We start from the raw sequence: 23,022 nt of genomic DNA, 5'->3' as shown, positions 1-23,022 counted from the left end.
ATGGAGAGAGCTGAACTCATAAAAAACTGAAGATTTCTGTAAAGCAACCAGGAGTTTGTTTGTTCTTTATGGTTGAACTGCTGCTAATTCAAAGTGCTTTCCCAACACTGAGAAAAACCTGGCTATAAATAATATCTGCAGTCAGGTGTCACCACAGCGGGAAGAGGGAGGGAAGAAATGACACCCGAACACACCCGCTTGAAAAACTATTCAAAGACAAGTTCTTATGGTCTTGACATTTAAAATGAGAAAAAGCAAAGAAAATTTTAATCACTGGTTTTATATAACATTCCATAGTACCCAGACTGTATTTTAACATTTGGCAACTCTCATCAAAAGGTGATAAAACAATTTGGGCCTGGTCCATCAAGGTTTGCTTTCTCTGGATAACGACAAAACTTGTATGAACAGGTCCCTCACTGTGACCCAAAGCCTCAAGTGATCTCGCAGTTCTCAATATCAGTTTGCAGTTCTTTTACTCCATTTAGATTTCTTCTGTTGAAAGAGGAAGTTTTCATACCTCCAGGTCTAACCATAAATTTAGTATTATACAACCATGAAACAAAGAATATCCTGAGTTGGAAGGGACCCATGAATTTCAAGGTGAGACAGGCCTAGCCCTGCTGTCACAGGAGGTGTCCTCCTTCCTCTGTCATTTCTTGCTCTTGGATGAATGGCCTCACTGCCTTTGCCAAGCTCTGGTGCTCAGCTGACCCTTTGCTGAGCCAAGTCAGTTTTCTAACCTAGTAGAGCCCTGCCAAAAACATTTTCTGCTGGGTTACCAAGTACTCTTCTTGACCACATCTTTCAAAGTCAGCCTGTGTGTTCCACCAGCCCAGTCTGCCCCATCCAACAGCTCCCAGATTTTCAGCAGGGAATCCCTGCTGCTTCGGCTGCAGTTGTCTGGCTGCTCCTTTTATGGCAGTGCCAAAATTTAAGCAGTCCCACCCTTTGGTTCCCACCCTGTGCTGCTGCTTTGCAGAGCAGACACAACTGTCTGTGCAACCACAGAGCAAAAAGGATGGATTTAGCAGATGGCCTGGATGCACCTCACAGCCACTCTGGGCTGCTGGCAGGGGCAGTGGAGTAGCTTGGAGTGAAAGTTGGTTTAATTCAACTGATGTTGGCACTGCTAAATGTGAAACCACAACTCACAATAGTTCTCTTACCTAACACCATAAAGACCTTTAGCCCAGCTGTTGGATCTGAAGGTTCAGGGCATTCACCAAACCTTTCTTGTGAACACTGTCCTCCCTCCTGGCCCTGAGCTAAGGCCCCAGAAGGGGAACTCCAAACACCTCCTTTAATCCTACAGTTTCACTGTTCCACAGAGTGACTCATGGGTGAGCGTATCTGGCCCCATCCTCTTCACACTCAAACATCCCTTGAAGACCACAGGGGGTCAATGTACCCCACAGCCTCTGAACCTGACCAGCTCTAGGCATCTTTATTCCTGTTTCTACCTCGTGCTGTTTTCTCTGTTCTGCCTGCCTCCCACCACAAACTCCTCAAAATAAGGTCTCAGCTTTTATTTTTGCTTCATCTGACACAATAATCAGGTGCAGTGCTAAGCACATGCAGCTAATAATGATGCTTGAGCATCTTGGGGGCTCTGAAACACTGACTTTTGACAATTAGTCAAAGTAATGGTCAAAATTGCAATGATCTACTGATTTCTGAGAAGCACAAAGCAGGGCTTAGCCCTTGGAGGAGGGCCAGAGGGGAGAAACAGGTTTCCCCCACAGGTGCTATCTCTAGACTGCCTCTTTTTCTCCCTTGCACTGAGTTCTGTTTCCTCTTGTATTGACAAAAACTCTCAATTATAGCTCACTTGGGTAGAAGAACCAAAAGCAGAAGAGATACTTTTACAGGTTATGTCATCAATACAGCAGAAAAAAGTTTTAAGTGTTTATTGGTAGGAAACTGGAAATAGCTGTGCCATGTTAACTACACTTCTGACCTGGAACTGTGTTATTCTTTATGACTGCTTTTAGTACCACACTTACAGAAATACAGGTACAGAGAAGCGTGTCCAGTGCTTTTGAAAGGAAAACTGGCAATTAAATGACATATCAGAGATAAAAGTTATTCCTATCTCTCTTCTGCAGCAGCCAGAACAAAAGGCAGAGCTGGCTCCTGCAACAGATCTGGCTTGGGCAGAAGTCCAAGCAAACATACAGTCTCTAGAAACCAGGATCCCATGTAAATCTCTGCAGTTTATTACTCCAACTCAACATCTTCAGCTGCTCTCAGCTGGCAGTATGCACAGGGAGCAAAAGTCCTTTAAGTAACTGGTTTCCAAACCATTTAAAGCTTTATCGATTGAAACTAAATACTTGAAAAATCTGCCCAGAGGCTGTAGCCCAACTGCAATTCTACCAAAGAGTATCAGTATTTACCTGATCCTTTGTGATACAAAGTTTTTTTTTGTGTACACAGTTAAAGAAGTCACATACACACTGAAAAATTACTTTGCCTTTCTGCTTTCATGTAACACCAAGGTCTGCACAACTATTATTTCTACTTGGACAGCAACAACACTGAGAAGCTTTAAAATGGAGAGGGTCCTTCCTTTCCAACATAAACCAAGATTGTAATCCCACAATAAAAGCTCATACCTGTTTTTCAATAAATGCATTCATCCTCTGAAGCATTCCCTCACATGTAAATTCATAGGGCAAATAAGGGTCAATCTGTGGAAACAGAGTGTGTTAAGATTAGAGGGTTTTTTGTTTCAATCAACTTTGTGTGTTTCAAATACTCCATTACAGCTCAAGTAGTAACAATAAATACAAATAAACTCATTAACAAATCACAATTTTACTAAACCATCAGCAGTTTAAGCTGTGTTTTGCTCCTTTTTAAAGGTTGTAAAAGTTGCTCCATGAGTAACTTTAAGGAAACCCAAGGTGTATTGCAAAGTGGCAGATGTAAAGCCTGCCTGAGATCCTATGGGATTCCAGAGCTCCTGTTTTAACTAAGTTTCAGTTCTGAAGCTGAAGCGACAAAAAAAGAATGTGATACCTTTGAAAATTACTTCAAACTTTTTTTTCCCACCTTAAAGTGCCCTCATTACCATTCCACACCAAAAGTGCACAAGCACCTCTGTGGTAGTTATGTCAAGGCTACAAAATCAGTCAACAGAGTTGAGCAGCATTTGAAGAATTTGCAATGCTCTAAGGATCAACAACGAAACTTCCTCACTGAATGCACAGAAAATATAAACTGCTGTACAATTCACATATGAAATTCACATTTCTATATGAATTCACCCACGCTTATATTTTTTCAAGAAAAAACCTGACATATCCAGTACTAAAACATGGTAATTTAGAAACCACAGATACGTAATAACCATTTTTTTCTCCAATATCCTACCAAAGTGCAGTCATCAGACTAACATTAGGAAGCACTCTACACGCAGCACACACTACACCCTCAAGTGTTGATGGCAAATTGAGGACACATTTCTCACCTTTTGATTCAAAATTAATTTCACAGCCTTCTCAACTTCAGAAAGATCATTGATGTCCACAGTCCAGACATGGGGCTTCCCAATGTAAACTTCAGCATAGGGATGCTGAGATGTCAACTGAAATAAAGAAATGATAATGATAAAAACTAATGTATCAAGATATTCTTACCTCTCACTCTTAATCACACTTTTTGGATGAAATGCAGTAGGATAATGCAAGCATTCAGCTACAATCTAACAGTCAGCATCACACCTTCTGAGTTATCTTTCAGATTTTCTCTTATTTAGAGAGTGAATTTAGCTGGAAAACTGAAAATCAGATAGTGCAGATCACAAGATACATATGTGCAACCTCCAGTTTGAGGCTTTGATCCTCACAATGACCCATGTCACAGAAGACTTGAAATTACACCATGACCCTGCTTCCCCACAGCTCATCCACCGAGCCACCCTCCTTTTTCACAGCCCATCTCTGCCACCAGTCCTGGTCAGACCTGCATGACTGGCTCCCAGAGATGTCACCCTCACCCTGTCTCTCTCTCCTTCAGATAATGTCCTCATCCTGTTTTTCCTTCAGATTTCAAACATTTCCAAAGTTCTGTGAGCAACAGTATATAGACAATAATTTCTATCACACAGGATGAATTCACTGCTGGTAGTACTAGAGTAATTTGACCTCAGGAAGGGTGTTCACTGAATTTGTTTTCTGACAAAGTGGTGAGGAACATATCACTTAAGGTAACTAAGAAGAGCTGTATTAGAGTTGCTTTCAGAACTTGCAGGATAGCACTAAAAGTAATTTTTGTAACAGGCTGCCCAGGAGTGAAAAGGAACATGCAAATGAACACACTGAAAGGGAGCAAAAGCTACAGAAGAGGGGAGTGGTTCACACCAGCCTCAGAAGACAATTGTTTTTTAAATAAATACCAAAAAACCCCCACAGGATAGATTATTTATAGACATTGTTTATACAGCTGCCTCTTTATGCTATCTTTATTCAAATTGCAGAAAATCTGAAGCAGGAAACCGTGCCTGTTGGGCAGAACCTTCTCCTGCACTAGGCATTCACTGTACTTGAGCTCTTCCTCAAGTGAATGCAGGAAACTATTGCATTCACTACTAAAATTATTAAAAAAACGATTTTTTTTTTCTTAAATTTGCCTATTGCATTTTGCTTATGGATGAGGCAAGCCAGTCTTATAGTTACACAGCAGAAATCTGTGCTGTGAGAGCAGTGCTCCAGGGGACTCTCCACGGGCTCCCACCTCATGGCTCAGGCAGCCGGATGGAGAAGAAGACTGACATATTCTAACCTTTTTTTTTTCAATAGTATTTCTACTGCAACTAGAACTGTATGTACTTAAAAATTTGGGTTTCCAAGACTGAGTTCCCAGGGCATTTTATGTCTGCACTTCATAGGCAGAAGCTACATTCCTACTGCTTTCTGTAACAACAAAGAACTTTCTATTGCTCCTTTAAAAATATGAATATAACCCAGTGTTTTAAATTCCACAAAGCTTTAGGAATATTCTTTAGACTCTTTCTCTACCATCTCAGACAGACAGATGGCAACATTAAAGCCAGATCTGATCTGGAAGATGAACCACTAAACTTCTCAGACTAGTACTTGGTTTAAGTATTAAGAGTAACCAGCAACACACTTTTATTGTACGAGTTTTTCTGTATCTATACTATTAAAAACATTAAGACTATTTATTTCCTAGTACTGAGATACTTTGGCTAGCTGAGGCTTATTGTTTTTTAGACATGTTCCCTCTGTATATAACTAAAATATATAAGAATTCCTATAAATTCAGAATTAATTTCTAATTTCAGATTTGGGTTTTTTTCCTTCATAAAGGGAACAAATGAAAGAAACCACATCCATCAATTACACATTTCAAACAGATTAAGCATACAATGTTTTCTTTCTTTGGTAGGAGGTGGGTTGGAATGGAGAACAAATATTGATACAAATATTGGTATAAAACTAGATGCTTGAGGATGATTTTTCTTTTTTCTTTTTTTTCCTGTCTCTCTCCTTCAGCAAAATCCTGTCCCAAGATAAAACAGTTACTGATCTAAAAAAAAAAATAATTATAATTTCCAGGTTTTTTACAGTTTACAGTACCCCATCATGGGGGCAGAGGGGACACCTCCTCCCCAAAATTCTACCTAGAAAAATACAGAAACAGTAAATTGCAAAAATTACTTTACAAAAGCACTAAACACAGACTTTATCTTCATATTCGTGTATGGATAACCATGTCACAGAATTGTACAAGCTCTTTTTGTTCTCCTTTAACACTTGGAAAAAACTGAGAGAAGCATTTAAGGACTTTCTTAATCCCAAAGAACCAGTACATGGATTACCGGCAATCGGATCAAAATGCAGTTGTGAAAACCAGTTAGAGAAAAGGTTACTGTCAAGACAGGTCAGCAGGGCATGTAAACACAGCAATATTCCTGATGGATATACATTATGTTACTTTGGACTAGGGCAGTCAATAGGGATTATTTTTCTGTACAAATCAGGTGCATGGCATTTCTGTTAGTGCTGACACATGCCATCGGGATTTACCATGGTATTCCAAGCACTGAAATTCCTACTAAGGAGTTAGGTGGGTTTGGATTATTTACTGAGCACGACCAATTGTAGTGTCTGGGCACAGAACAACTGGAAACGCGACAAACAGTCAAGGAACCCACCACAAGAAAAGGTTTGAGAGGTGCCAAGACCAAGGAGAAGGTTAAACAGGCTTTTGTTTCCTTATTTCTGTCTCCTTTATTAGCAACACGAACTGTGAGAAGGGGCAAGTTTCAGCTTGTACAGGACATAAATTCAATGTATAACAAGCTAAAAGGCGATTACAGTCCTGGATCATAAAACCCATAATTTATGTTACTGGTTTAAAATGGGAAACTGTCTTTTGTTCAACCAGCTGATGCTGATCAGAATGCAAGTTATATGGCCCAAGAGTAACCTGAATTAAGGGATATAAGGCTGTACAAAGTTCTCATCATCTACATATTACCTGAGAGCTTTCCCTTCAGGTAAATATGTAAAGGAAATATGTATATACACCCATGAACAAGCCATGGTCACAGACAAAAGTGCTAATGTCAGAAACGGCTACGTGACTGTTAAATGCTTGCAAGTGGTGTAGCCTGAATTTTACCTACACTGAAGACAAAAAATATTCCGAAGTCAGTGCCAGGATGAGAGGTTAGTTTACTTAGCCTCATTTTTTTCTTACTAGAGTCTAAACACACTGGCTGTTTTGAAAGTTTGAAGTTTGGTTTTCCCGTTCTCTTCAAGAGTCAGTTCTCCAAAAGTCTCCAGTGTTTAACCACAAACACGATGGGCTGTGAACATTAATGCCTTAGCTCAGCAGTGCCTTGAACAGGTCTTTTCTGGAGAAAAAAAATAAATCCCAAAAAACACACAACCACCCACAAATGCCATTTTCATAATTTACTTCAGTGCCTATTTACTTCCTGCACAGTACACTGCAATGTCTGTTTCTTTCACAAAATAAAACCACTTTCAAATGACACATCATGTGTCAGATGATGATCTGTTCCCGGGCAGAACATCAGATTTCCAAATGAAACTTCAGTTCTATCAATAAGAAGTAACAAAATGTACATATAGGCAAATCTAGAGGTAAAGCTTAACAGTATATAAAAAAAACCATTTAGATTACCCTATAAAAATAAGGACTCATAATCCCATCAATGGCTAAAGAAAAAAGCAGTTGCACACCTTTGGCAATAAACCATGAACACTTATGCAATTTTCCCTACACTGTGTTGCTAAAAAGAAATCCACAATCACTTTCAAAAAAAGAAGTTACCAAGACTGATAAAGCTTACCTCTCGGAGTGTAGGTTTGCCTTTGAAAAAATCTGTGTTTTTGCTACTTTTTGGTGGGTTAAATCTTAAATTTAGAAAAGCACATCCATTAGCAATAGCCTCTAAGGGAGCCGGCCCTTCATATGGAAATCCAAGACCAACAAACAGCTGAAAAACAGAAAACAAGGGCTGTCTTAATTTTTGTTATTTACAAGAACACAAAGCTGAGTGCTAGTTTAAAATAAACAATAAACCATTCTAAATGTACCAGCCTAAAAAAAAAAAAGTAATGTTAAGAATAAAATGGGATAAATTCAACAGCTCACCCCCTCCCACCCAAGCGGTAATGGAATGTCCTGTAAAACACATTTGACAATAATCTTCTGTAATGAGCTGAGGTGTTTTTTCATGGAGCTGAGGCAACAACAGACCCTTTCACTTATTTTTTTGAAGAAAAACCGAAGTTAGTGGTTTGACTGGGGTTGAAATGAAACTGCTGGTGCTTTCCTCCAGGTACAGGTTCTACCGCAGCAGACTCAGGGAACAGCTACACTAGTGTTTTCCCCCTCTTCCAAACCTGCTGGGTTTGCCAACATGAACTTGCTCCTGGCACACTAATTAAGGCTCCTAATTAAAACGGTAGGTGGCAGCAAACATCAGCTCACGGCGCTGTACCGAGGCAGCAAGAGCCTGCACAGGCTTCAGAGGGTTCAATGCCTCAAGGGAAAACTAGAGGAAAAAAGCATCCTAAAGCTTTTCCTACATCACCTGAGATTACAGGTGCTCTGGAAAATGAAAAGACATTAAATGTTCTTTTCAGAGTTGCCTGAAAAAATCTTGACCCCTTTCCTGGCCAAACATAATTAACTCCCCTGAATTAAATATAGGATTCTTCATCTTCATTTGACTGTCCAGATATAATGGGAGAAATACAAGCTCTGATTTGTAACAGCAATTTCTTGGCACTGTTGCATAACTTAATGTAAGTATAGAGAGAGCTACTGCCTTTTACAAGAAAATAAAGCACAACCTTCATAACTATTAGGATCATGTATTCAGGATGTATGTATTCAAAGAGGTCAAAATATACTACTCTGCATTAAATCTTCTGCAACATGGAAATGAATCCTGCTAAAAGAACATTCACAGCTGGAGGCTCTTCCTAGGAGCTGGTGCATAAACCTGTAGTCAGTCTTGTCATGCACAGGCATTGCAGCATCAATCCTCTCCAACCCATGGCAACAACAGTATAAATTCAGAGTTGGCTCATTTAAAAAAATGCATGTTAACACTTCTCAGCATAGTTGAGGACATACAATTTGCACTGCATGGAGCTGAATATTGTTATTTCAGTTTTCAATATTCAGGTTTAAAAAGTTGCCTGCTTGCAAAAAGTTTCCCAGCTATCTCGCTGATTTAAATCTTATAGAAACTCTCCCGTGGCTGATAAGAAAAAGATCTGGAAGACTATCTCCATTAAAGACAGATTATCTAAATTCAGTTTTTATATATGGCATAAGACATCTGACCTGTAAGTCAGATGAGATGCATATTAAATTTCATCTAAAAAGAGGCTGAATTTACAGAAAGGTATGTCTTGAAAATAATGACTTATGGATATGGAACCATTTCATGCAATCTGCACGTAAAATATTATTTATTTAAACTACTCCTTAGTTCAGGCAGAAAACCAGCTGAGAACCAGCAATTAAACCCATCTGAAGTATCAATTCTCCTATGATCCTGTGTTTGTCTGTTAGGTAGGGAATGCTGAGTTGTTTGCTTAGTTTTGCACTTTTTTAATAAACTGCTGCTGTGCACTGCTGAGTTCTGTGTCTGACTGGTCCATTTATTTAGGAGGAAGCTCCACGGGGAAAGAAACATGGGTTTATGTTTTGACAGCACAGAGCACACTGTCATCACTTAATCTATAATAAATAGCTTACCACCTGTTTCTCATCCATTTTCCAACCTCACCTCTAAGCAGCACTGCACCTTTGAAAGAAGAAAGAAGGATGTGTCTGATCACTAGAACAGTGTGTGTGGGCTGCCTGTTGGCCCAAGGTTGCAACAGCTGCCTGCAGCTCCCCTAAGTCCTTTTTTCAGCCCTCCAAGATCTATCAGTCTCCATTCTCATCGTCATCAAGTCAGCTGAAATTCCCAAACTCAATCTAGACCCTGCCCCTGAAAACTGTCCTTTATGAAGTGGAAGGTGTCCTTGCCTGTGGCAGGGGGGTTGGAAATAGATGATCTTTAAGATTCCTTCCAACCCAACCAATTCTGTGAGTCTCTATGATTAATGTTCCTTGGTCAGCCAGTATTTTTGTACGGTATATAGAGCAAAGCTAAGAAATATCTTAAATGCCTTTGAGAGAGTTTTGCTCATTCTGATTAAAAGAGCAGGTATTAGAGAACACAGGCCATTTTTGTAACTCGCAATGCTCTCATTTGCTAATCATTTGAATTACATGCACCTTGTTATTTCCAGAAAGGCTAAACCAATCTGTCAAGGTACTTCCTAAGAGAATGCAACAAATCCTGCAAGTCACTAATTGAAAAACAAGTAAAAAAAGAAAAAAGCAGAAATAACAGTCAGCAGTTTTCAGGTACCATTCATCCTCAGTACAGTTGACGCTGTGAGGAAGACAAGGCTCTGTCCCACAAAGAGTAAAGATTTAGAACAGACTGTTTTTCCACTATTTTTTGATATAGATGTACACTGTTGCCTCCACCACACTATGGTTTTTAGGATACTTTCTTACCAGTCACTATGTCTGGTAACCCATTCCACCACGGAGAGGCACCTCCACCCCACAGCTGAAGATCTACATTGCAAAACTCCAGATGTGAGTGACCATGTTGGTAACATCACAGTGGGTATATGTGGCTAAAAATATTAGCCCTGATCTGACTTTGTTAGCTGCAGCAGAATTGCTATGCAGGATAGAATTCCTTTATGCTCTGCTAATTGATTAGTGCTTGAAACCATTTCATGTTCTGTATGTGAGCATTTTGCTCACCTTTCAAATATTTCTTAAAAGCAAGAACCATTATTTTTCCTACAGTGCTTTAAGTGGGCACATGGCACAACCCGCTCTGTAGGCTGATGCTTCATGCAATGTGATGATTGCCAGGAGGAGATTACAGTATAAAAGTATATCTAAAAGAGATAACAGCAAATAAATGCAGATGTAAAATCATCATGGTAACAGCAGTGTGGGTTTTTTAGCAAAACATTCCTTTTTAGTAAGGTCTGCTACCCAGATGTGTCTGTGCCTGTAGGTCTGCGTGAATCAAAAAAGGGGATTTGTATCTGCAATCTCACTTGCCCACTTGAGTAAAGCAGGTATTGGAACCTTCAAGCAGGAATACTTAGGTTTTCATAAAAAAGGTTCTTCAGGAACCTTTTCTGCCTTTGCAATGAACTGAGCCCCTCGTTTGGAATTTCAGAATTTTGAGTTGGCCACCCAGCATCACAGCAGTCAAGACACCACTCTTTTCTGATTATAATGTAGGCAGTCCTCTCACAGTGCAGTATTTAAGTGGAGATTTTCTGGCACAAAAAGTGACTCACAACCACTCCTGTGAAAAAACAGTGTGCTTCTATTTTTTTCGGAAACCATTGACTTTCAGTTGATGCTAAGCAATTTGCGGAGTTTACAGGACCATATCAAACTATTATTAAAATGAGTAGGCAAACAAACAGGCTTTCTAAATTATAGTCAAAAGTATAAAATAAGGAGTGAATGCTTTACTTCACTGACTGTAATTACGAGTAGCTGAATATTTAAGAAAAAATTTCATATTCCAGAGGCTAAATGCTATAGTTCCATGAACAGGAGTGTTTATCTTCTCCTCTCCCCCTTCTGACATCACTGCACTTTATCTAATTTATTCTGTCAGGTTGGTAGGTTTATCACCACTTTTATATGTCTCCTTACTGAACTTATATATTATCTTCTGAACTACAGAAAGAGGAATATAGCAAAGGTTAACTATCTTGCTATATTTTCCTCATGAATATAAAATACTTTCTGGAAAAGTCAATTCTTTTGTGATTGAAACAACTTGAGAATAGAATCACTAGTTAAATGTCCTTTCAGCTGATTCTGTGAAGCGTGTGGAAGTAAAAATAGATAGTCCTTCATAAAAGGCAATATGAAAAACAGCTTGTTTTCCTGCTTCTGTCTAAGCAGGGTGTTGCTCCTGCTTTTATTAATCACCATTCAGAAATCATAAATCCCACTTAGTAAAAGAATTTGAGCTCCCTCAAAAATGTACAGTGACCTGAAGTAAAAAGTTGCATCTGAAACTTTCTTGAAAGGAGAAATATTTCTCAAGAATTCAACACTGGTTCTTCCAAGAGAGTCTAGTCCAACTCCTCCAGCTGCCCACTTGGCAAGGAGCCATGGAAGTTGGCAGGAAGGCTGCCAGCTCGCCTACCCTATTTTCCTCAGACGTGATGAATGGCTTTACATCTTCTCATTAGAAACTGTAGACATGTCTCGTTTTTGTCATGCACTACACAGCTGAACTAGCCATGATGAGGCTCAAACAGCCCCCTCCTGACTGGAAAACTCACTTATTCTGAAATGTGCTGCTTTATAACACACAGCAGAATGAAACGGCAGCTGCATGCTTCTGAGAATAACTGTGTCCTACAGAGACCAAACACATTTTGGGAATGCAAAGCTCTGACTAAGAATCATAGGACTGAGCCACTACCTATTGGTATTTTGCTGTCTAAGGGCAAAATGAAGCAGTTCAAAAAAACTGACGCTTCTGAGTACACTGAACCATCTAATTTGTTGAAGTATTATTTAGCTCTCACTCTGTGAAAACCAGAACATTTGTCAGCTGACCTAACAAAAACTTGCTAACACAGTGTTGACATCACAAGCAATGACAGAGAATTCTTGCCCTTGGTCTCAAAACATCTGAAAGCTTCTGGAAGCCTAAAGACAAAGGTTGCTGCTGGGAGACAGCAACAGCAGCCCTTGATGGTCCTGGCCAGCATTGTAACCACAGATGTTCCCAGCCCAGAGTTATGGCTCTGATTATTCACACACTTGCAGCACACGGATAGTCCAGTGACAAAACCTCCTTAACTAAATTCATTAGGGAACTCTGGCCATGTTGCCTAGTGAATAAAGTGATTATGGTAAAAAAGCGTCCTTGTACATCACTGCATGCATGTGCACACAAACACTGGGCTCCTCAGGGCACAAAGCTCCCATTTAAGTCAGCCTGATTTTTGTGGAAAACCTGCACTTGTTTTAGAAATTCAAGCCATGATCCATTTGATATAAACACAACTGACCCACATAGACAGCAGATGGCCACTAGTGACAGGTGAGTGGTGTTTTATAACCAGCTACATTCAAGTATTGTCTCTTAAAGGGTATCAGAATCTGAAACTGAACATACAAGCAACAAGAAGACTTAGAACAAGTACATGTGTTGATCAACACTGACAGGTAACCATATGCTAGGGCAGAACAGCCAGAATACCTATGGGATACGAAGCATCAGCCAGCAAAAAAACATAAACCCCACAACTCCCTGCACACCCTCCCCAATCCACCTTCAGCTAAAAATGTCCAAACAAATTCGATGGTAATCTCAGTTTCCACTTTCAAACCCCGGATGCTGCTGTTTCACTCCTTCTGTTCAATTAGATATATTGAAACAGTATCAGACAGGAATAATAAGCAAAATTCCTGATGCAGTAAGCCATATTTAATTTCATTTCAGTGCAACATTAGAAATACATCGCACTCCCATTTTCCTGACAATAATAACTATGAGGAGAAGCAGATGGACTATTAATGGCTTATTATCAAGGCAAAGTTTTGTTAGCCTGGTTGCATCATAAATAAATAATTTCCTTAAAAGGAAAACAGCTTTTGTCATTTGCAAACCTGCTAACAAAAGTTCAGAAAAGCCACATGAAAATACTATTTGCAGATGTAATTTTTAAAAAAAGCTTATTAAGAAAGATTGTATAAAAAAGATAACTGAGGATAACTGGTAAAAATATGAATTCCTTATACAGGGTTCTGAAACACACTGATGTGTTTCTCAGTGTCATCTACTAAGAAATGCAGCAAATTCTCAGACGATTTTCCCCAACATTATGAAGGAAAAACCCGACCATAACCAATGCTCAACAATAGTATAGAAAATCATGAAAACCTAAAGTGCTTGTAGGACTCTGATAACAGTACATTGCAGATCCATGCTTTTCACCAAATACTTCTTGTGGAAAATAAGCAACTTACTGTCTCGGGAGCACTTCACAATCACAAGACAGTCTCTTCCATCTGATATTCCAATTACTAGTCAAAATTGAGTGAAGCTACTCTGCTACTTCCTGTGTCACAGAATCCATGCAACTAAGCTGCATAATATGTAGGTATCAACTTGAATTTGTCCTAAATTGAATGTGTCTTTACATTGCATCTTAGAACACAACAAATATAACCAATAACAACTAGATGAGCTTTCTAGTTAATATTGAAAAGCAAGTCTTTTATTGTGATACATGTAAGATGGCTGATAAAGAACTAGAGGAAGACACAGGCAAACATAACTATTATTATGAACCGCTACTTGTAAATTATAAGGACTGAATAATTCTACAGGAATTCCATTAGCTTCTTTTACTATTTCAGTGAACAGAAGACATGTTTTTTTTCAGGAGGTACTGTTCGTGCTTGGTGTTATTACAAGGTCAATATTCTTCCCACATTATGATTAACACAGGGATTTCCTACTCCACACAGGCAAAAGCTGTGTAATCTCAGATTATCTATGACGAAAGTAAATGTTGACTTTTTAATATGCAACATTATGTGTATCTGTATGCATCAAGTACATACACACAGTGGTTGCCTTTAAAAACTCATAATTTACCAACAGCTGTCACACAGAGATGTCAAATTACCAACATTTTCCAGAGTACTTAAAGACGGAGATCTCTACATTTGTGTGGGAAGCCTGGGAGTTGCTTGCTTTTTAGTTTCCTTTTTTTTTTTTTTAATAGATTTTTCTGTAGAAGTGCACAGCAAGAAACTATCAACAGGGACGCAGTTCCACAGATTTTGCTAATTTTAAACATACAACCCTCTTCTTTCACCAACTTGAAGTTAAACATCCTATTTAAATGTAAACTACTGAAGTGTTTTAATGTTGTAAAGTGCCATAAAGATTATGGGAATGGCACAGAATCCCAACAAAGCATTTTAACTACGGGGACAGAAGTCATTTATTTTGATGTATATATTGTCCCTTATCTTGAGTTCCCTTGACTCTGGAGCCACAGGCAAAGCACACCACAAAAAGCATGCTCTTTTGCTCACTCTCTCTGCACAGCTGAAGCAGAGGAAGGACATGAATGGCAAATGAAGTGCTTGCTTTTCTTTTCTCCTTGAGAGAGCAGGGTCGCTCTGGGTTAAAGTCATTGCTAGGGCAGAGCAAGCATGCCACTGCACAGCTCTTGGCTGTTACCTAACTTTGACCTCAGGGATGGGAAACAAAGCACACTCTCAGCTGATAATCTCCTTGAGCTGAATATCACACTGAAGAAAATGAAAAATGCATTTATCCCTGTTTCCCAAGCTGGTTGTTAAATGTGCCTATAGGTTGTCACGTCAATTTTCTAATAAGAGCTGTGAGTCCAAAAAACACGGACATGATGAGAAACGTATTCTTAGCACACAGAAGACGACTTAAGATCCTTTATATTTGATAATTTTTTCCCAATGCTTTTAAATTAGGAGCTTATTCATAGGAGGTGAAATGCATGCACTCCAGACACTGCCTATCTGGAGCTATTTTTGCCACCACTCCCACTTGACAAACTTACTTTGGTTTCTCTCAGTAGAAACTGCAAATCCCGCCCGCTGAGTATCCCATGGTTTTTTACATAGCCAGGAATATACATGGTGCTTGTCCCATGAACAGTTCCATGGACCTCCATATAGGTGTGGATGACATCCAGATAAGCCTTCTTATCCTGTAATGGCAATGATAAAATATTTTCAGTCTTTACAAATTTGAAGCAGCAATATTCAAAAGCCAGCAAGAGAAGTTCACTCATTCTTATCTGATCTCTATATTTGATCTTTCATTACATTATTAGTTTTGTTTTCTTCTAGACTGGAAGTAAACTGCAGCTTTTTCATTCATAGTCTAGGTATAAATAAATCGATACCAAGGTCCTCTTAATTTCTAACTGGACAAAAACCAGGTCACCACCAGACAGCTGCAATCTCAGCATGCCTAAACAATACTTGGCCTAAAAATACAAAAACTTCATTTTGAAATAGCAACTTTTCACCGTTTTTGTCAGAGATGCACAAGAATTAGTTTACCTTCTTTGTGAAGAAAACTGTGAATGTCACCTTAGTAAGATGCAGTCTTGCCAACTGAAGAACTGAACACACACCTTTATCTAAATACCCATTATCTGAGTCCCATAAGATGCCTACAAATATTCCACTTACCTTAAGTTTCAAAGGCATTTTGGAAAAAATGCAGAGAAGAGTAAAGGCTTTAGTGTTGCATTTAAAAAAAATTATGAAAAAACTGTACACCATCCTAATTTGCAAACAAGATTTACTTTAATTTTCAATGCCATATGTTTTTTGAGTTTTAAAGACTACTGGCATTCCAAAGGCAATTAGCTAAAGACAGTATTTACACGCAGTACACAGCATAGATCAGAAGACTCTCCCTCAATATTTGCACATAGTCTTAGTAATAGCTCTAAAATCAGGCAACAAGTTTCTACACTTCTTGGCAGAGAGTTTTTAAGAATTCTACTTTCACTCACTATTTTTGTCATGTAAATTCTGTTCCTCCACAGCTCTGGAGGAGCTGGCCAAAAATTTTACTGAAGTTCATTCAAAGGGCAAGTAGACTGGTGAAAATCCTGTCTTTTCAGATCCTGGAGGAGCAGTAAAGTATCAGGCCAAGGTGAATGAATGCTATCACTTTTTACAGCTTCCTTGCTAAATGAATTGTTGGGATGCATTTGAATGTACAGGGTATTTAATGTACATAATGATGGCCTCCTTGCTTTAGCCCGCTCTGTTGGGGACCCTGGTTGTGCTGAAGTGAAGGACCTGCCTCATCAGTAAATCTCCTTACTCTGGCAGCTATGCCAAGGCTGCACTGGCCAGAAAATGTCCTGGGCTAAGTATTACATAAAATGGACAAAAGATGAAGACAAAGATGCTTTTTTGTTCAATGTGGTTGTTGGTATTATTAATTAACACAAATTATTCAAAAAACTAAAAGCTTGCTCCATTTTTTATTTTTCCCTTTACTTCAGATTTGAATTGAACATTAACTGTCCATAACATTAACTGGGAACATTACTTAAACATATGACTAACTTCTTTCATGATTCAGAGTCTAAAACCACAGATAAAACATTTAGAATCCCAAAGAGAATCAAAGTCCAAGCAAAGCCTCACTCCTTTATTTCCTTACTTACTTCAAGTCAAAAGTAACTGCTTTTATAACCATCTACCAAGCACCATAAAAATATTATCAGCACCTTATACTTTGCCTAAATCTCACATTTCTCTCCTTTTGCAATTAAGTAGTCCTGAATTTCCACATTCCTTGCAGAGTGTTATTTTTGATCATAAAGGTATATATTGTAAGAAGCCAAAATAATTCACAAAAATAATCAGGATACTGATTCTGAACACTAAAAACACTGACGTGGAAAATGAGAGAGCGTAAATATGACATTTATAAATAGAAAGGCTACATGTAAATAAATCAAGAAATTTGACTTGCAAATGAAATATCAACATTCCTTCTACTATTTATGCACTTCTTGAGTTTGCCTGCTAGGGAGCAGGTATAATTATTCTTTTATCTTAAATCACTTGACAGTAAACTCCAGATTTTTACTTTCTCCAAAATTAATGCAAAGAAGAATTACTGTTGGCTAGTAATGCAAACCCAGCATTCTCTGCAGTGTGCACCTAACTGCGCTTATCATCCTGCTGTCCACACTGCAAACCAAGACTTGGAGCATGGGAGATAATCACATTAAAAAAAAGCAAATTATTTCTCCTCAGAATCAAAATGGAAGCGTAACAGTGAGTGAGTGAAGTGAGTAACAGCTATACAGACCTTTTCTGAAACAATTTTTCAGCAGCTAAAATAAACATGCCATTCAGGAAAGTACTTTTTGTTGATCACTGACTGCAGAACTGTTATTACTGTTCATCAGTCATTTCCACCTACTTTTAAAAGCACCATGATAAGGCCTTTCTCATCAAGTGACAACTATTTGATAAGTCTTTACCTAGAACAATATTGACAAGAAGGCACAGTATAAAGAGGTGAAATTTTAAGTTTGGTGGGTGAAAAATTTAAATATAAAAGCTAAAAAAACTCATCAAGAACTAAACTCTGTGCTTAGTTTTCTTGAGGTAGTAGATGGTGGTAATTAACAACTCTGCTTTACTAACAGTTTGTCAGTCCAAGATAATGACAGTGTTTTGCAATTTTGGACCATTTGGGTGCCTTCACAGAACACCAAAAATTCAGCACTGAATGAAACTAAGAAGCACATATGCAGAACTACAGGCCAACTGGATTACAGAAGGGCTTGATTCAGAGTTCTAAACTGCTTTATGGGTTGAAAGTTCAGACTGTAAAACGTATGTAAAAGAGCCCATATATCCAGCCTCACTTTCTTATATTGAAAAATTCAGGGGGCAATGGTTTCATAAAGCATGACAAATGTAATTCAGAAAAGTTAGTACTGGGATACATCTTTGTATATATCCTAAATGTATACTGTTGAGTCTTGAATCCTAACATCTTGCAGCTTATCTGTCGAAGTGTCAAGTCAAAAATAAGCCAAAATGCAGTGTACCTGCAATGTTTGACAATTGAGATTGTGATGCAAACATAATCTCTGTTCAAGAACTGTCATCAAAAGCTTTTCAAGACATCCTCGAATAATGAAAATCCTGTCTATGAGGGAGCTAGAAGAGAGTACAAGGGCTGGGGAGTATTAAGAGAGTTAAATACATAGTGTTTAACTGTAAGAGTTTTACAGTGCTAAATCACAAAGAGTAGCTGATGTCCCTGGAAGCTCAAATATGAAATTTTCAAACTGCTAACCACTGAATTTAACAATAGATGTGGAGAAGATTTAGTGATTCATGACTAACAAGTGTGAATTCTACACTGAACAAATTATCTGAAATTTCAATAAAGTGTTAACTACGTGACCATGTAAACCCATCAAAATTACAATAGTCAATTCTTCCTCTCCAAGGAAATCCTCTCTCTCTGGTAGTGTTCTCTAAAGAAGCCAAGCAGAATGTTGGAAATCTTTAAGAATCTTAAAGGGACTAAATCTCTTTGGGAGAGATTGGGAATCGCTCTTGTGAATGAATAGTCATCATGAGAAAGAGAACAGAGAAGTGACAAAAGTGTGCTGTCAATACACACTATTCAGAGGTGCAAAACTGAAACTAACTTCAAAATGTTGCAGGAAAACATCGTAATATTGAACACTTGAAGTTTTGAAGCTTTTTGAAAAAGCCCCCTCAGTAATCTCAGTAAGGGACACAGTGACAAGAAAACAGACTATCCAATAAATTCAACATAACTAAAGAGACACACATGTTGAAAACCAGTCCTCACTTCATGCATGAAAAAAAACCTGAGCTACCCAGAGTCACTCAAGAATGAAGGCTTTGCATTACAATAATATATGATCATGGTCCATGAAAAAAAACAGTCCATTGTTCAGTAGCAGTCAGTCCATCCACCAACCAAGTAAAATGATAGGAATTATTTGGAAAGGAATTGAAAAATAAAGGGAATATTATTGAACTGTTCTATAAAAAGTTCTTTTCTCCCTCCTCAGATATCACTGCACTTCTGGTCCCTTTTCTCAAAAAGAAGCTGAAAACACAGAACACAGGATCCAAGATACAGGATGGTTTCCACTGTTACATACAGAAATCTGTAACAAAGTCATTAACAATTCTCCAGTTTGAAAGGGACAACCTGACAGAACATGATAGAGGTTTACAAACCCATAATTGGCATAAAAAACTGATGGGGGCAGGTTTAGAAAAATCCCAAAGTTAACAACTCCTTCTGCAACAGGTCAGAGATTTGAGGGACTCCACGACAGAGAAAGTTGCAAAGGCAAAAATGTTTGCATAGGTTCATGATCAAACAAGTACTTTGAAGTCACCTCTTACTGAGACCTCAAAAATGTGCCAACAGACAGTTTATCAACAGAGAAACAGATTTAGAAAATACACTGAATTAGAAAAGCTGGAAAGAGAGAGAATATGCAAAAGAAAGTATTATGCAAGTTTGTCATGCTCTTGCTCTTCCCTGAATGTCCATTTATGGTTTCTTTTTTAGGCATCTCTTCATAAAACACACATTGGCACATACATAATTTTTGCACAAAGAATGAATAAAACATCTCAGCAAAGACTTCGGTTCTTCAATCTTTGCCAGAAATCCTTATTCAGCTCCTTATCCTCATCTTTATTTATTTCATCTATGAAGGTTTGAGTTTTTTTAAACACTAAAATTTTTATAAGAGTTGACAATTTCATTGTCATGCAATGCACACTAACACCTAGGCAGGAATTTCCTGCCCTTTGAATGGAAATTTCCACAACTAACAATGAGACATCGTTGTGCATTCTAAGTGGTGAAGCAGAAAAGTTCAGGGGTACAGAAGAAAATAGAGTGGGGTCACAGGAAGAAAAGGTTGTGTTGGTTTTTTGCTAACCAAATACTCGTAGATGACTGTGTTGATCAGTACTGTAAGGTTTCACTAATTCATTTTGCAGCTCAAGAGTTCTGTAAAATGAGAAGCTGATCACTGATCTGTTTGAAAGTTAAATATTCATAAAAAACAGTTTTCTTTCTTTCTTCATACTAAATTAAATTCTGATTTTCATAATAAATATTCAAGAATAAGCCTTTAAAAGTGTACATGCATGCATGCTTATTTACTGCACCTATAACTGCTAGTATGCTTTGATTTACTTGGCTTTTTGATCCATACTTCTTTCAGAAGGAAATGGTGAATTTCAGAAATGTTGCTGAAGTAAAGTGTCTGGCTCATTTCAATTTGTTATGTGACATAAAGCAGGACAGTGCTCCTGGTGTCTGATGACAGCAACTAAAGAGTTTAGATCAACTGATAGGCACAAAGTGCTGATGTACATTTGGAGGAACACAGAATACAAAGATGACAAGACAACTTTTTGAATGCACTGACCACATAGGAGAGAAAAGATGCAAAGGAACTTTTGTCCCTTTCCTTATGTTTCTTTTAGTTAAAAAGTAGAAACGAAATGTTCATTCAAAGTACATTGCTAAATATGAGGTACAAAAACCAATCAGAAGGAAGGGAAGGCAATACTGCAAGCAGTAAGACACTGATTTCTGCCTGTAACAGAACTATTCCTACAAGTATAATTTTTCCTCTCTAACTTTCCTCCTACTTCATGCATATGATGGGAATATTATATGTCACCTGGAGTTCTAAAGGGGAGACATTAGTAAGAACAGCCTCGTTGATGTACTTTGCCATTGAGAACAAGCTAAAGATAACCATTTCCAATCTCCAATGCTTCTAAACTTGTTATGCAGACAGTATATATATTTAAGAAGAATGCCCATCTTGTCGAGTGGCATTAGTAACAAATTCACATGTTATTTTGCCTCTAAATATACAAATATTTTCAAGACAGCTCCAATACTCTATAATAAATACTAAAGCAATCATCATACACTTATGTTATGTGTTAATGACTATTTTCTGATACAAGCAACACTCTGACTTCTCTCACAGCACCCCACAAAAGAGAAATAGCAAATAGCGCAAAATGAATCTCGACTCTTTCTTCTTTCTATGATTAAAGGTAAAATTAGTGGAATATAATGACAGGAAGTTGCAGGAAGAAGACCAAAGAAAAGACAGACCAAAACAGGAGCTAAGGCAACATAAAAGGCTTCAAACATTCCTTTTTAATTGAAATGTTCTGTAATTAAAGCCAGTTTTGATAATGGAGAGCATTATGGGTTTCACTCACATTTTACTCATTCCTTTTTTTTTTTTCCCATTTTGGCAGGAATAGGACTCTCTTTACTCCTTAGTACTGCCAGAAATGCCAGACAAAACCCCAAACCTTTATAGCAAACACATCCAAAACTTGGCAAATGTTGCCCTTGACAGCTTACCTCTAAATATAACCCTTAGGAATGTGGCAAAATTCTTTAGAGTCTCCTATTTGTAATCCTCAACCCACTTAAGACTGATTTAGTTATTAGAGGAAAATAAACAAGATTTCTCTTATGCTCTCTGCAGCACAAATCCTTCCTGACCTCTAGCAAGGCGTACCCAGACTTGCTCACTATAATATGGGATGAATGTTACTGAGTCAGGCATAGCCACACAAGAAAAGAACCCATGTCCATGGCTATATAAAACCATGACAGCAGTTGGCTATACCAGCCCTGCCCCCAGGGAGAAATGGTCCTATGCATACTTCAGTTCCACTTCAACCTGCTTGGTTAAAAATTAAACAATTTAGTCACAACTGCTGTTCCCCAAAAACACCACAGTCTGTGGAAGTGGGACGCTTTCCCCTCCACACTGTGCTTCTCTAATGACTGATCAGACCCAGCAGTGACACGTGTATTCTGTGGAGATTACACTTCTTGTTAATTGGCCATGTTCAATATAAAGAACAGGAGCAGGATAAATAGATTAGTCTGGCTCCTTACAAGACATGGTGGCAGATGAAAAGAGCACTGAACAGGGAAAATGAAGGAAACGTGAAATAAGCAAATTACACAGACACAAGATTAGTTCAGGCTTTCTCTTGATCACAAGAATTGGATTTTATCACTCCAGATAAGACAAGCCACACTGTAACTGATTCAAAGTCTGTCTGCAGTGATTTGCACTTTATATACGAGTGCATATGTGCATGACTGCAGTTACAATCTGCAAGTTACAGTTTTAATGTGCTTGATGTTACAAGCATACAGTACCCATTTTAATATGGTCAGATATCCAATCACCTATCTCAGAAAAAACAAGACAGGCAATACCAAGAGGAACAGAGCACTGACTTGAAAAGCAGCGCTTCTAAAACATCATACAAGGGGCTTGGCAGAGAAGTCGTCTCAACATGAGTTCCCAGTGGTGAAAAGGGGATCTGCCTAACAATGCACATAGTATTTCCTTCTGGATTTGGTGCTGGTATGGCCCACGTGCCCTTTGCTAACATTCATATTTCAAGAGGAATGTGAATAATCCTGAGAAGGTTCAGAGAAAACAGACATGTGAGATCACTTAAGGATTAGGAAGCACAAAGCTCTCAGGGGTTCAGCATATACAAGCTTTTCAGGTTACTTAGCTTTTCAGTAACTCCAGGTTACTTTGACCTCAACCTATATATTCCTACAGGGAAACAGAACAGAAACATCAGAAGGCCAGTAGAGAAAGTCTTACTCCTACTAGGACTGGAAATTACTATATGCAAACTTGTACCAGAAACAATGCAAAGTCTTAAGGGAGAAGGCAATTATTTGACAACTTTACTAGAGGAAACAGTAGGGTTTAAACTGTGTGCTATTTAAAAGTCAAAATTGGATGTTCTTTT

General features: G+C 38.3%; 1 protein-coding gene across 4 annotated transcripts in view; it reads right to left on the bottom strand.

Moving 5' to 3' along the window:
* MGAT5 (alpha-1,6-mannosylglycoprotein 6-beta-N-acetylglucosaminyltransferase) overlaps positions 1 to 23,022 on the bottom strand; it is a 121,315-nt gene that overhangs the window by 9,387 nt on the left and 88,906 nt on the right. For all 4 annotated transcript variants that reach the window (XM_051810272.1, XM_051810275.1, XM_051810274.1 and 1 more), the window contains 4 exons: positions 15,198 to 15,347; positions 7,352 to 7,498; positions 3,476 to 3,592; positions 2,619 to 2,693 (listed from right to left, as the gene is read on the bottom strand). In XM_051810272.1, the coding sequence (XP_051666232.1) occupies positions 2,619 to 2,693; positions 3,476 to 3,592; positions 7,352 to 7,498; positions 15,198 to 15,347 (489 nt within the window). The remainder of the gene's footprint in view (positions 1 to 2,618; positions 2,694 to 3,475; positions 3,593 to 7,351; positions 7,499 to 15,197; positions 15,348 to 23,022) is intronic.

This window comes from Manacus candei, unplaced genomic scaffold, assembly GCF_025592945.1.
Source record: "Manacus candei isolate 608988 ecotype Guabito, Panama unplaced genomic scaffold, ASM2559294v1 h1tg000077l, whole genome shotgun sequence".
Lineage (NCBI taxonomy): Eukaryota > Metazoa > Chordata > Aves > Passeriformes > Pipridae > Manacus > Manacus candei.
Note: the sequence above shows the minus strand (reverse complement) of the source record. Positions and strands in the feature narration are given on the sequence as shown.